The sequence below is a fragment of the Jatropha curcas genome, chromosome 2 (genome assembly GCF_041381405.1).
Source record: "Jatropha curcas cultivar XTBG-Jc1 chromosome 2, XTBG_Jcur_1.0, whole genome shotgun sequence".
Lineage (NCBI taxonomy): Eukaryota > Viridiplantae > Streptophyta > Magnoliopsida > Malpighiales > Euphorbiaceae > Jatropha > Jatropha curcas.
The window spans coordinates 12,912,009-12,925,833 of record NC_143152.1 but is presented as its reverse complement, the minus strand read 5'-3'; the positions used below and the strand labels follow the sequence as shown (position 1 = coordinate 12,925,833).

At 34.0% G+C, this 13,825-nt stretch overlaps 1 protein-coding gene across 2 annotated transcripts; it reads left to right on the top strand.

Annotated features, from left to right (window-relative positions):
- Window positions 1-1,918: 1,918 nt before the first annotated feature.
- On the top strand, window positions 1,919-9,382 carry LOC105647240 (Single-stranded nucleic acid binding R3H protein). 2 transcript variants are annotated; one of them, XM_012233254.4, is made up of 5 exons: window positions 1,919-2,246; window positions 7,285-7,344; window positions 7,786-8,410; window positions 8,682-8,967; window positions 9,181-9,382. In XM_012233254.4, the coding sequence occupies exons 3-5, from the start codon at window positions 7,794-7,796 to the stop codon at window positions 9,229-9,231; spliced, it is 954 nt and encodes a 317-aa protein (XP_012088644.1). In that variant the 5' UTR covers window positions 1,919-2,246; window positions 7,285-7,344; window positions 7,786-7,793; the 3' UTR covers window positions 9,232-9,382. The 2 variants fall into 2 exon arrangements, with proteins under 2 accessions (XP_012088644.1, XP_012088643.1); XM_012233253.4 differs by lacking the exon at window positions 7,285-7,344.
- The last annotated feature ends 4,443 nt before the right edge of the window (window positions 9,383-13,825 follow it).

Below are 13,825 nucleotides of genomic sequence, written 5' to 3'. Positions count from 1 at the left end.
AGTAATATTAAAAAGAAGTTCCCTAATGGCAAGAGCTCCACTACAGAAAAATGGTTAATTATATTTTTAGTGTCTGAACATGTGAAATTTTTTTATTTTGATGTCTGAATGGAAAATGCTATCAATTGAATGTCTGAACTTTTAATTTTTTTTCATTTTGTTGTCTCTTGATGAGGTGAACATCTGAAAATACAATAAGACTGAGTGTGACCCACTTTTGCCTAGCTGGAAGCTTATTTAGATTGACATTTAATCCATGTCATTATGATTACTAAAAATCAACTAAAGATGTATAATCGAGAAAACTAGTAATATTAAAAAGAAGTTCCCTAATGGCAAGAGCTCCACTACAGAAAAATGGTTAATTATATTTTTAGTGTCTGAACATGTGAAATTTTTTTATTTTGATGTCTGAATGGAAAATGCTATCAATTGAATGTCTGAACTTTTAATTTTTTTTTCATTTTATTGTCTCTTGATGAGGTGAACATCTGAAAATACAATAAGACTGAGTGTGACCCACTTTTGCCTAGCTGGAAGCTTATTTAGATTGACATTTAATCCATGTCATTATGCCACCGTGGCAAATGCTTTGAAATGACCATTCTAACTTCGTTTAATTAAACTATAAAACCTTAAGCTTCCTTACTTTCCTTTTTTTTCTGTTCCTTTTTTGCCACTCTCTCTCAATTCCCAATCCAGATTTGACCCTCCCTTGAGTAATTCCAACATATTCTCAATAATAATAGTGCAAATTGTAATTATTAGATACTATAGCAGATATAGAGAGAAAACAATCAAAGATAAAAGCTTTTGCTTGCATCCATGACCGACGACTAAACTGAGAGAACTGGAGCCAAAGTTGCCACTGCTCTTTTCTGTTATATTTTCTAGAATGTTTGTTTTGCAAATCCTTCATCTTGAGCCAATGTCTTTTTCATTTCATTTTATTTTTTTGTTTTGTATAAGATTTTTATATAATATATTGTCAACATTGACAGCAGTGATGGAAATGGTGATGACAGTGAGAAAGATGAAAATATTTTGCAATTTAAAACATTTGTACAAAATGAGAGGATCACTATATACTTAAGCTCTTGTTTAGTTTTCTATTTTTATATTTTGTTAGAACTTTTTTCTTTGAAGTGTTCGGTTGTTGGGAAAGTTGAGGAAGCCAGAGAAATTAGAGATGAATCGACAAAGAATGAGAGACTTAGAGAGGTAAATCGATAGAGCAAACAAAAATACAGAGAGAGAGAGAGACAAACAGCGATGCAAGCTGAGAGAGAGGAATATGAGGGATTGACATTTTTTTCCTTACAGCAAAAGCAGCATCATTTTAATTGCTAATTCAGAGAGAGAGAGAGAGAGAGAGAGAGAGAGAGAGAGAGAGAGAGAGAGAGAGAGAGAGAGAGAGAGAGAGAGAGAGGAAACTAAGGAGGTTTAGAGTTTTCCAGCTCAATAAATGCGGTTAGGATAGTCATTTCAAGGCATTTGCCATGTTAACATAACGACGTAGATTACATGTCAGTCCAAATAAGCGTCCAAATAGGTAAAAATAGGTCCCACTCAATTTTAATGATTTTTTAATTTTAATAATTTTTTAGTTGTTCACATCGTCAACAGATACCAAAATAAAAATAAAAATTACAGTCCACACATTCAATTAATAATGTTTTCGTTTAAACACGAAAAATTAAAAAAGTTATAAATTCAGACATCAAAAATATAATTAACCCACGGAAAAACAAAAAGGAAAAATCGAAAGTCGGGGGTCCAAAGTGCGCGATGAAACGGTGGGTTGGACTTTGATGTCTGTTCACATTGAAAAAAAGGGAAATTATAAGAATTGGATTTGATTTTGGATTTTTGATACAAATATAAGATCTCATCCCTCGCCTACTTGCCCTTTCTTTTTGGGTGAGGAGAGAGATAAGACCACAAAACCAAAAAAACAAAGGTCTCTCTTTCTCTCTCTAACAATGAAACAATTTTTTGCGTCTTGACACATCTACGCCTTCTCTTCCCCTCCTCTCTCTGCAGGGAAGACGAAGAAGAAGACGACGTCGACGAAGAAGAAGGTGGTAATTGTAGAGGGAGCGTGGAGACACGAAGGTTCTGTAGTGTCGTTGAGAAAGGTCATTAAGCCATGGACTCGACGCAGGCTGTAGCAATCAATGAAAAGGAGTCGATGGTTGATCCCTTCTTGGTCGAGGCTCTCCAGAACCCACGTCACCGTCTCACCAGTTAGTTCTTTTTTCATAATTTTCTCAAGGCTTTAATTTTTTGCTCCAAAATCCTAATTTTTTTGTGTTATTTGGATCTGTTTGATTATTTGAGTTTCTAGGTGTTTGATATTTGCTGTGTTTTCTGGATGTTTATGTTGACTTCGGTTTTCTATGTTTTGTTTATGGGTTTATATATATTTTTATTATTATTCTTTTTTGGTACTGGAATGTGGGGTTAGGATTTGGTTGATTGATTTATTTGGAAATTGATTACCTGGAAGCTGTTTGTTTTATCAGATCTGGGTTTTTATTTTGGGTATTTCCTGCTTTTTTTTGGTTTCCAGAAGAATCCAGGGAACTGAAACTAAGATTCTGACTTTTTCCAGCTGTTTCTTCTTTATAGGAAGTTAATACTTTGTTGAGCTTTGATGAATTCTACCATCTACTAGGGCATGCTTTTGAATTTTCATGCTTTTTTTTTTGTCACCCGATCCTTTGGGGTATTTTATTGCAGGATTTAATTTGGTTCCAACTGGAGCATAGATCTGCTATTTTTCTTGCAGTGTTCTAAAATTGTGTTTTATATATGTAATATATCCCTAATGTGTGGAGTTATGTAAATAGCTAGCCTTTGGATTTGCATTTAGAGCATGCAATTGTATTTACACACATGAGGATAATGACAGCTTGTTTTGAAGGTTTATAATTATTTGTCAATATGATATTGTTTAAATTTGCATGCCCATGATATTGCATCTGTTCATGGAAGGACATAATGTATGGTCTTCTCCCTCCCCCACCCCACCTCTCTTCCCCCTCTTCTCAGGTGTTACCAGAGCTTGACTGAAGTTCAAATCTTGATTTAAATGGCATTTGAACTTCTGGAATAAATTGAACTAATGCTTCATAGACTTTATAGTTAATTGCCTGAAATCATGTAGAGTTATAATGTGGTTTGTGGTATACATCCCAAATTATGGAGAGAATGTGTATCATAGGATCTCATGCTTATGTGAGGCGTAGATTATTTTGTTGCCTTGTTTAGTTGTCTATATTTTCTAAAACGGTCATACTCCTCGATATGCTAATTCTGGTTTTCATTAATTTCCTAAACAGTATTCTCCTCGGTGCTATGCATTATATTAATATTAATGTTAGTATTCTACTTCATCTTAGTCAATTAGACGTGTGAAACAGACTACCTACTCCTTGGTTCTATGCATTCAGATTGTTATTAGTTTGATGGCCCTATGCATTACTGATTGAGCCTCACTTCTTTAAACAGATTAGACTTCTTCAACATTTATATGTTACCCTAGATTAAGGTAAATTTTGTAGCATCTTTGTTTAGTTTTCCATCTATATTCAGATTTATAGGTATCCTCTTTAAAGTATATTTAACTGTTGCTTAGAGATGATACTGTTTGATCTGGATTTAGTTATGTTCAGTTATTACTTTTTGAAGCTTATTTGTCGTTGCACTCCTAATGAAATAGCTACTGTTTGAAATTACTTTTGAAGTTTCTTAAGGTGAGATCAATAATCTTTGGAGGATATATTTCTATCTTATGGGGAGGCTGTGAAGTGGAATTTTTTTCAAGTTATTTGATTGTCTGGGATGGCAAAGCTGTGAATTTTAATTTAGGTTTGATACTGACAGATAAACAAGTTGTTGTGGTTGAAGGAAATAAATATTATAGATTACAAGGTAGATTATTTGTTAAGCAATTTAATTGAAAAGGTAGGTTTAATATGAAATAAATTATTGGATGCGTCTCGTCTCTGCTGAAATCTTTTAACTCCAAGCCATCATACAAACCTTGGAGGTGGTTAGATGTGCAAGGACATCAAATAAGGACAAATGACACCCCCAAGATAGTAGACATTCAAACTTAGACATTTTTTGGTATTTTTTGGGATTATTAAGCTTAGGAGAATGATTAGAATAAATACTACATGAAATGAAATAACTATCTTGCACTTTTGTGTAATTTGTATTCCATAGATTTTGAAAATACTTATTATAAATAATAATTATTTCACATTTACAAACGAAAACATGAGATTATAAAATTGTTATTCCATGGAAAAATGATTCGACATCTAAATCTGAAGCAAAGCTAAAAATAATTACTCTATATGGAATAATTATTCAATTCCCATGATATTCCATGATATTCAGGGACCAAATGCGTCCTCAGTTTGCTTTTTCTGCAAGTAAGCTGACCTCTACAACTCTTTATCTACAGTTTTTGAGGATGTTGTATATCTAATTGTTTATGGAATGTGATCAGCACATACACAATCACCATGTTGCAGTAAACAACTGGTGCATCTGTCCTACTTCACGATGATTTTGTCCTTTTTATTTTTGTTTGTACTCCAATTTCTTTATGGAATTGGAATTAAAAGTAGAAATATTCCCCATATAATATATCGTACTTTGTTATTATTTCTCGATGAAATATTCTTATTGAGCCCCACTATTGCTAATTTGCCCTTGATTTTGTATCAAAGATCAAAAGTTTTCCTATAAAAAGAGAGGATATTTAAATGAACATATATGTTTCTTCTTCATGTTCATCACCTCTTTCATCTCCTCTTTTCAGTTGACAAATGGTTAGATTGCTTGAGAAATGAGAATATTAGTTATCATAATGTCAAGAATTGCACCATGGTTCCATGGAGGCCATTCATGTGTGAGTCCTATAAGAGAAATGTTGCTATAGAAAATTTATGCAACTATATGTTAAAAGTAAATCATTCTGGACCATGGGCTAATCTAAAACACATGGGTAGTGCTTCTTACTGGTATTATATAACAGTATACTACGCTACCCTTGATGGTATCAAAAGACCACCCTACCCCTCCATTGGCAAAAGAGTGTGCTTGCAACACTCACTGCTATGATTTCACTGATGGTTTGGATTTAACAAATAGCATAATGGGCAGAGCTTAAACCAATGTGATTGATTTATATGAATGGTTCTACCTGCTTAATTACATAACACATTTACAATTCTCATAATTTTTGGAAATTTGGAAAAAACCAGTTTTGCAATATCAGTAAGTATTTCATCTATTTTTTGAAAATTATATTCATAACCAGATGAAATGGAACTCCACCTTTAAAGTGTTATATAGATGAATAGTATATGGATATTCAATCAATCAGAAATTTGGTATGTATATGGTTGATACGTTAAACATTGTTAAGAATTAATTGTAAACAGAGTTCTATTAGGAGTTAGATTCCTAATAGTTTATGATTTGTATTCCTAAATAGCTAGGTAGTATAGGAATTCCTTATATATACACCTATGTAATCGATTGATGAGATACAAGAAATACAATTACAATATAATCTCTCAACATGGTATCAGAGCCTTCCATTCAAAAAAAAAAAAAAAAAAAAAAAAGAAATTTCCCGAAACTTCCTTTACGAGAAGCCACTGCCACCCTAGGAAGCCTTTCTAGGGTTAATATTTTGCCTCACACCCAAGTATATTCTCCAGCCGTCGATCAACAACTCCCCAGAATCCGGTCGCCGGATTCCAAGCGAATGGCCACCACTCGCCCCCTCTTTCTTCCTGCTCTTGTTCACTTGCTGGCGCATGTCCAATGGTCTTTTTCACTCCGGTTCCTCTCTTCGACGTTGGCTTGAAGAGAGACGTGCAACCCAGTGAGTTGCATCGTCATTTTTGGGCATATTCAATAGGTTTGTTTGTTGTGATTCTGTTGCAGCTGTGTCGGGCAATCATCTGCTACCGTTGTTGCTTTAATTTGCTGAGGAAACATATTTTTCCTTTCCTGTGACAATTAGTTTAGGTAATTTTCGGTGATTTTCTAGTGATTCCTTTTTGATTAGGGTTTAGTACTGCACCTTTGCTGTAGTTACGGGTATTCTACTTTTGAACCTTCTCCTTTGTCGAGAGCAGTGCAACCCCAGTGAGTTGCATTGTGTTCTTGGCCTTCAGTGGTGTGCTTCGTTTGCTAGATTTTCCTTTGCTGCGTTGGACTTCCTCTTTGAGGCATTGATTATGGAAGCTTGAAACAGCACTGTGAGTTGGTTCAGTGAGATTTGTTTCGACAACCTAAGTGTGTTGTCTTAATTCTGCTGCTACTATTTGGTTTGGGATTCTATATTGCTATAATGAAGTGGGTACAGTTGCTGAGTATGGTATTGTGCTTTCCTGAAAGTAGTAGTTTGTAACAAGTTGAGCATGATTAACATCTATGCTCCAACTTGAGGGGAAGTGTTAAGAATTAGTTGTAAATAGAGTTCTATTAGGAGTTAGATTCCTAATTAGTTTATGATTTGTATTCCTAAATAGCTAGGTAGCATAGGAATTCCTTATATATACACCTATGTAATCGATTGATGAGATACAAGAAATACAATTACAATATAATCTCTCAACAAACATTAAGATTGTTGTTGATATACCAAATTTCAAATTATAACAAGGTTGCAATATCAGTAAGTATTTCATCTTTTTTTTGAAAATTATATTCATAACCAGATGAAATGGAAGTCCACCTTTAAAGTGTTATATAGATGAATAGTATATGGATATTCAATCAATCAGAAATTTAGCATGTATATGTTTGATACGTTAAACATTAAGTTTCATTGTTGATATACCAAAGTTCAAATTATAACATGGTTGTTAATAAGTGCTTACATAGATTCTATCAGTATTGAGTATATACTCTTTTTTCTGGTCCTTGTTATATACTACCATTATATTAGTTTTCTGAATTTGTTGATATGTTTATGGATAGTGCTAAGGAAACACCAAGTGTTAAATATCACATCTATCACCGTAAATTTGAAACATGAAACTCCAGCTAAATAAAATTGAAACTTTAGACATCGTTATTCCTTATAGGAAGCTTGGATCAACAAAAGAATGGGAAGGAAGCCTGAATCGGCAGATGTAATTAGCTTTTTTGTCTGTGCTTCTCTCTGTCTTTAAGCCTGTAAATGTCTTCTACAAATGTTTGAGTCTCAGAGTTGAGCTGATTCTTTTTCCTCTATTTTCCTCCTCCCAGTATTGCAGATAAAGAGTATTGAACTGTTGATGTCTTCTCATGGATCAAAATGACCTAGAGGTTGATTTTTTTTTTTTTTTTTTTGTCATCACTTATGCATATTTTGAGAGAACTGCATATTTCTCTGCATGCACATGCATGTATGAGTGTGAGAACTGAGAGAGAAAGAGATTCAGACATATATATATATATATATATATATATATATATATATATATATATATATATATGGTTCTCTCTGCATATAACATTTAGGAATGTCTTTGTATAGATGTTTTTGCCCCCAGAGCCATTTGCATTAGCAAGTCCTTTTTAAGGGTTGGATTGCCTGTTTCAGTAATAATAATCCTTTTTTTCGTTTATAAGCTGAAGTTAGTGTTATGTATGACAGTATAAGATACACAATCGGGTTGGATATTTTTATTTGTGTATAGTGCATTTCTTTTTTTAATTATTTTTTAATGATCGACAAACTTACTTTTTCCTGAATTTCTTGTTCAGTTTTACGGATGGAACTTGATATCCAGAGGTTTTTACAAAACCCCGATCAACAACAATTTGAATTCCAACATTTCCCTACTTCCTACCTTAGGCTTGCAGCACACCGTGTTGCTCAACACTATGGTCTGATAACGATGGTACAGGATAACAGCATAGATGGTCTGACAAATAAAATCCTCGTGAAGAAAACAACAGCAGAAAGCAGATACCCTGCAGTGCGCTTATCTGAAATTCCTGCTAAACAGTTGGAAAGTGATAAACCTGAACACCTTAAAATTGCCATTAGGCCTCGGCCTAATAGAGGGTCCATCAATGAATCTAATGAATTTGGGATCAAACGGAGTCCTGTAAGAAGTGTAGAAGAGAGAAAGGAGGAGTATGATAGGGCACGAGCTCGCATCTTCAGTAGCCCTAGCAGTCCCAACTCAGATGATACAGTATCCCAGGGTTCTATAGACAGAAAAAGCGCAAGTTCAAGCAAGGATGAGCATCAAGGTTTCAGGAACTCAGCGACTGATCAAGAAAAATTTATTTACACCAGGGATGGTGCACCATCTCGGGTCGCCATTTTGAGAGATAGGGAGAAAGATCGGACTGACCCAGATTACGACCGAAGTTATGAACGGTAAGGATTATTTTTCATTATATTTGGTCTTGTAGCTATGAAGGTGGTGGGTGGCTTCATTATTTGGATGCTATTTTCGGCAATCTTTTTTTTCACTTCAAGTTGCGGCACTTTGTTGTCCTTTCTAAATTAATTTTTCCATGATGAATTGTTAACTTATGGAATTGTGAGCCAAATCATGTTTTGGCTCTTCTTACTCTTAATTTTGCATTTAAAATAAAAAGAAAAGATTTTCATTTCTCAAACTAAATAGTCATCTCAATTGAAACAGGTACATAAGGAGCCTTCCAACCAATCAAAGCTTTAACTTGACACCATTCCATATGCAAAAGATTCAACTCCCATTTGTTCAGTATGATAGCGGTTTTCCTCAGTTAGGCCAGATGCCAAGGACTCAAAGTGCACTCGGCTACAGGCCTGCTGCAAGCCCAGTTATGAGCCCCTTCTGTGCTGTGGGATCAAATCAAACATCAGGAGATGCTGCATATGTGCAATGGCCTAGCGCTTCGATGATGTATGCACATTCATATGAGCAATTTAGACATGCTGTTTTCCAGGTACGGTGGAATGTATTATTAAGTTTGTGTGCTGTCTGTGTTAAGGAGCAATCTCCAAGTTGTGTTTTTTTCCCATCTTTTCTATGTTAAGTTAGCGCAGTAAAATGCATCTCTGAAATTATGGGATTCTTGTTTTTTTATGGTAAACTGGTTTCTTTCAGGTATATGTTTCTGACTTCACATTTAACTTTCTCTGGATGGTGTTATTTGCAGGTGCCGTTCTGTCAGCAACCTCTAAGTTTTGATTACTCTCAAAACCATTAAGTCTCAGCTAGAAGGGAATTGTATTACTCATTTTTATCTGCAGATTTCTTTATACTTCTAGGAAATGTCTTGTTGGTAGGATTTTTCCAGACACTTGTGTTGCAAACCATTTGTTCCAGTTATAGTTATGGTTTCCGCTTGCTTTTCTTTCCTTTTCTTTGTTTGCTTTTTGGATCTTTAATATTAGTAAGGAACTGTAAGGATGCTACTCTTTTTTTGCTTACCAGCTACCCTTCATTTTCAAGTATTATACAAAAACTAGCTTTTTTTCTTTTTGCTGTTAAGCAACCTTAAAATGCAATAGTAAGAGGTCTAATGATAAAATTGCCCTTGAATTGCCCCTGGTAAAGCTGATGAATTTCTTACATGGGCTAACGTAGATAAGAATCTACAAGGTGGCTGTAAAATACTACTTTAGAAGCATGTGGTGGTCTCTTGAGAACTGAAGAGTGCCACAGGGATAAAAGTGAAGTTGAAGAAATTTTGTGCATTAAACCAATATTGCTTAAACTTAAAATAGTGATTAAACAAAGCTCTTGCGTTAACAAGTGAGATAGAGGCACATGGGGTCATTTCATAAAAATGGGTGAAGAAGCAACTTTGCCAGCTCTGAGCGCATCAAGCCTTTATCACTATCAATTAACTAATTATTTAAATTTAAAATATTCATATAATTGGATATGGTCTTCAGAAAGTGCTGGTTTAAACTAATCTCTGAGCTTTGACAGCTTTGGTTAGTGCTGTCTTACCCGCCAACACGATACTTAATAAATAAAGTATAATGTTTGATCTAAAGAGATCAGATTTGCCAAATTATTATATCCTTGGGTGACTTAATTGGTTGGTAGAAGAGTGTATTTTTGCATTTAACATAACTAAATGGTTGCCGATGGCATTAAAAGACTTTATTATTATTATTATTATTATTTTTTTTTTTTTGCATCCCATTTTTTTAAGTTTAAAAATTTTAATATTTAATGATTATAAATCTTGGCTCATTCATCAACCACTTATTCTTTCAATTTTTAAATATTAATATAAACATTATGTCCCCAAATAATATAAATAATAAAGATAATATTTTAATCCTAATTAAAACATTAAATACCACTTTAAAAACTAATGCAAAACAAGTTACAAGGTTGATTTATTTTGTGCGATAATTATTTGTCTTTAAAAGTTTTACTAGACTATATTCCCATAAAATAAGCATCATAACGGTATAAAGATTGAGCTTGCTGATACAATTTCATAAAATTATTAACTAAAACATACACTCAATAAACAAAACTTGACATGTGGCTAGTTTCTATCTCAAGTATCCCTAAGTTTATGCGACTTCCTAGTTAAGAAGTCCAAAGAGAGCAAGCAGAGCAAAGTTCCTGGCAGACTTCTAGAATAGCGAGACTAGTTAGGATAATGGAGTGAGAGACATAAAAATGAATCAAATCATACATTAAAACGGGAGAAACTAACATAAATGTGCCTTTTTGGTGGAATGACTTGGAGAGTTGGAAGAACTTCATAACTAAAGCGTCCTCGCTTAAGGAAAGTCTTAGGATGAGTGACCTCTTAGAAAGTTTCTCATTTCACATGTAGGATAAAACCGTGGGTTAACCTCTTGAAAAGTTTCTCATTTCACCTACGGAATAAAATTTTGACAGTTTAGTTATTACCTATTACACATTATACATTACACTTAAACTTAAACTTGGTCATTGATTTGGTTTGAATTAGAGTTGAATTGAAATCAAAAATCCAAACTGAAATCAACAATTAGATTATTTGTATATAACAAATTTGAACCAAACTAAAGGGTGTTTAGTTCAGCTAATTCATGTAGTTGATAATTTATTTGTATTCAACGGTTAGATTATAAATGTTTCGTAATTAATTGCTAGTTAATTTGTAGTTGTATTATATTTGGATTTAATTAACTTCATAAAATTAACTACTAATGAAATTGTTATTATTTTTTAAACTAATACTTATCATTTTATTTATGCTTATTTAAAAATTATAACTTTATATTAAATATTAGTTAAATTAATTAATATTTTTATTTTTGTACCCTAAAGGGTTAGCCCAATGAAAACCACACTGGACAAATTTTCGGTGGTTCTGGATTCGTGAAACACCCCGAATTTTTATTTTTGAAACCTTCGAATTTTTATTAAATTAAAAATCAGAAATTTTGACTATGTGGACTGCGAATAGAATACAGTCTCGATTCGAGCCCAAATTTGCCAGCTGGGCCCAAGCCCAAAAATATATTATTGGAATCTTCGATTTGAGAACACTTAAAAATTTTTAGGAAATAATATAGAACTCCAGTTACTAATCCATTATAAAATATATTTATATGTATGTGATTATTATATGAATTAATTATCCAAAAATCAAGTATCATTATTATTATTGTTTTTATTGCTATGGAGTAAAATGGAGAAATGTTACGGAATCTAACTAAATTAATCAAAATAAATCGAATCGGACCCGAAATTCAAATTGATTTTTCGAAAACCACACGAATAACCTGAAAACCAAGTGAAAAACCTGCAAACCGAGCAAAATCGAGCCAAATCATTGAATCGGACCAAATCGGTTCGAATTGAACCGGAATGATCTAGAAACTGACTTAGTTTCTTCTTTTCTTCCTCTCTTCTTCTTCTTCTGAGCGCGCGACAGCCTGCTTCTCCTCCCTTTCCTTCTCATTTCCGACCACCGCTCGACGAGAGCGAGGTGGCGATCGCCTTCCCTGGGGTCTTTGATCCATTTTCTGGCCTCCTTCCCCGCTAGCAGAGCCTCCAGTGGCGCGAATGAGACTGTCCCCATTAATAGTTCTTGTTCTTCGATCTTCGGCGATACCAGGCGATTCTGGCAACGTGAAGCTTCAAGGTGAGCTCTCATTGATTCCTTTGTCTTGTGTGAACAATTTCCATCCAAGAAACGACGGTTTTGGTGGAAGGAGCTGGAACCACCATGAATGGCGGTAAGGGGCAACTGTCAAGCTCGTTTCGACCAACTAGAGGGTTGATCTCACTAAACCAACGCCGGAAATGGAATCGTTGGTGAATTTCGAGTTGGATGGTATGATCGTGGCGAATTTCTGGGCATTATTGATTTTTCAGCCACCGTAAACGGCGGTGGCGGCGGCGTTCCGGTGACCGACCGGCGAGACTCCGGCGAGGCACCAAGGACAGAATTTTCCTCTCTTCGCGAGGATCGTGGAATTGTCACCCAAATTTCAATTGGTACGTTCTAAGACCAATTTCCTATTTTTGGTATAAATTCTAAACTTAATAATTATTAGTTGATTAAATTAAATTTGAATGAATAATCAATCAAATATAATTTTTGCTAAGAATCAATCGGTATAATGTGGATGCAAATTAGTTCTGCATATTGTTATATATATTTCATGAACATTAGTTACAACTAGAAGGTTCGGTATTAAGATAAGAATTCCTAGCTAATATTTATGTAAGCTAATTTAGGAATTTTAATAAATATTGGTAGGAGAGAGTTATAATTTAAGGCTTAGACAAGTAAATAGTTTTAAAGCAATTAATAATATCATTGAATCATGCTTGGAGGTTAATATAGTTTGTTAATTAGTTAATTTGAAACTATTAAGTGTATATATGTGAGTTTGATGGATGATACATGTAGGTTGAAGTGGATGGGATGGTTGAATTGATTGCCCGATGGATGGGCTGTGTGAATTGATTGATCGAATAATTGATAAATAAGGTTATGGTGGACGGGATGAGTTGATTTGAATTGCCCGACGGATGGGCTTAGATATTATATTGTTGGATTGTGGTTTAGTCAAATTTTAGGGGAGGTGCTGCCGAAATTTCAATAGAACCTAGACTAGTTTTAATTAATGACATAATTAATAAGTTTATTTAGATTAATTCTATAACTTAATACATAATAAATAGAGTGCTCTGATTATTTATTATCTTTATTATTCATTTAATTATTTAATTATTTTCATTATTTTTTTGTTATTATTGTTATTTATTTTATTATCGTTGTTTATTGTTAATACTATTTATTTATTTATTTGCATTGATTTTGGATGTTTAATTGTGCATTGCATTACGATGTTTAATTGATTAATATGTCTGCATTTGATTGCAATGTTTGATTAATTGTGTTGTGATAATGCTATGCTTTGTTTGTGTGGAATTGGGATGAAGTGGGTCACTATGGGTTTGTGAGACCGTTACCGTTATATGGATCCTGATTACCGTTACCGTTATATACCGTTACCGTTATATGGATCCATTACCGTTAGCCGGGTAAATGGGAGATCGGCGCCCCCGTGTGCACCTACCGTTACCGTTACCATTAACCACAGGATGGCCGCTTGTTGTTGCGCACCTGAAAATCTAGATTTGATCGCAGCCTGCAGGGTGGCCTCCTGTTGTGTGCGCCTAATGATCTAGATTGGATGGAGATCACCGAGTTGCCTCCTGTTGGTATATATATATATATATATATATATAAGATGCTTTTTAAGTTTTAACGTATATAAAAAACAATAGGGTTTAAGACTTAGTAAAAGAGTTACAAGTCATATATA

What these genes read in the sequence shown, in the direction of transcription:
- LOC105647240 (XM_012233253.4), top strand. Translation starts at nt 2,150, where the DNA reads ATGGACTCGACGCAGGCTGTAGCAATCAATGAAAAGGAGTCGATGGTT. An exon ending in CCCACGTCACCGTCTCACCA is followed by an intron (nt 2,247 to 7,785) that starts GTTAGTTCTTTT and finishes TTTCTTGTTCAG; the next exon opens with TTTTACGGATGGAACTTGAT. An exon ending in TTAGACATGCTGTTTTCCAG is followed by an intron (nt 8,968 to 9,180) that starts GTACGGTGGAAT and finishes TGTTATTTGCAG; the next exon opens with GTGCCGTTCTGTCAGCAACC.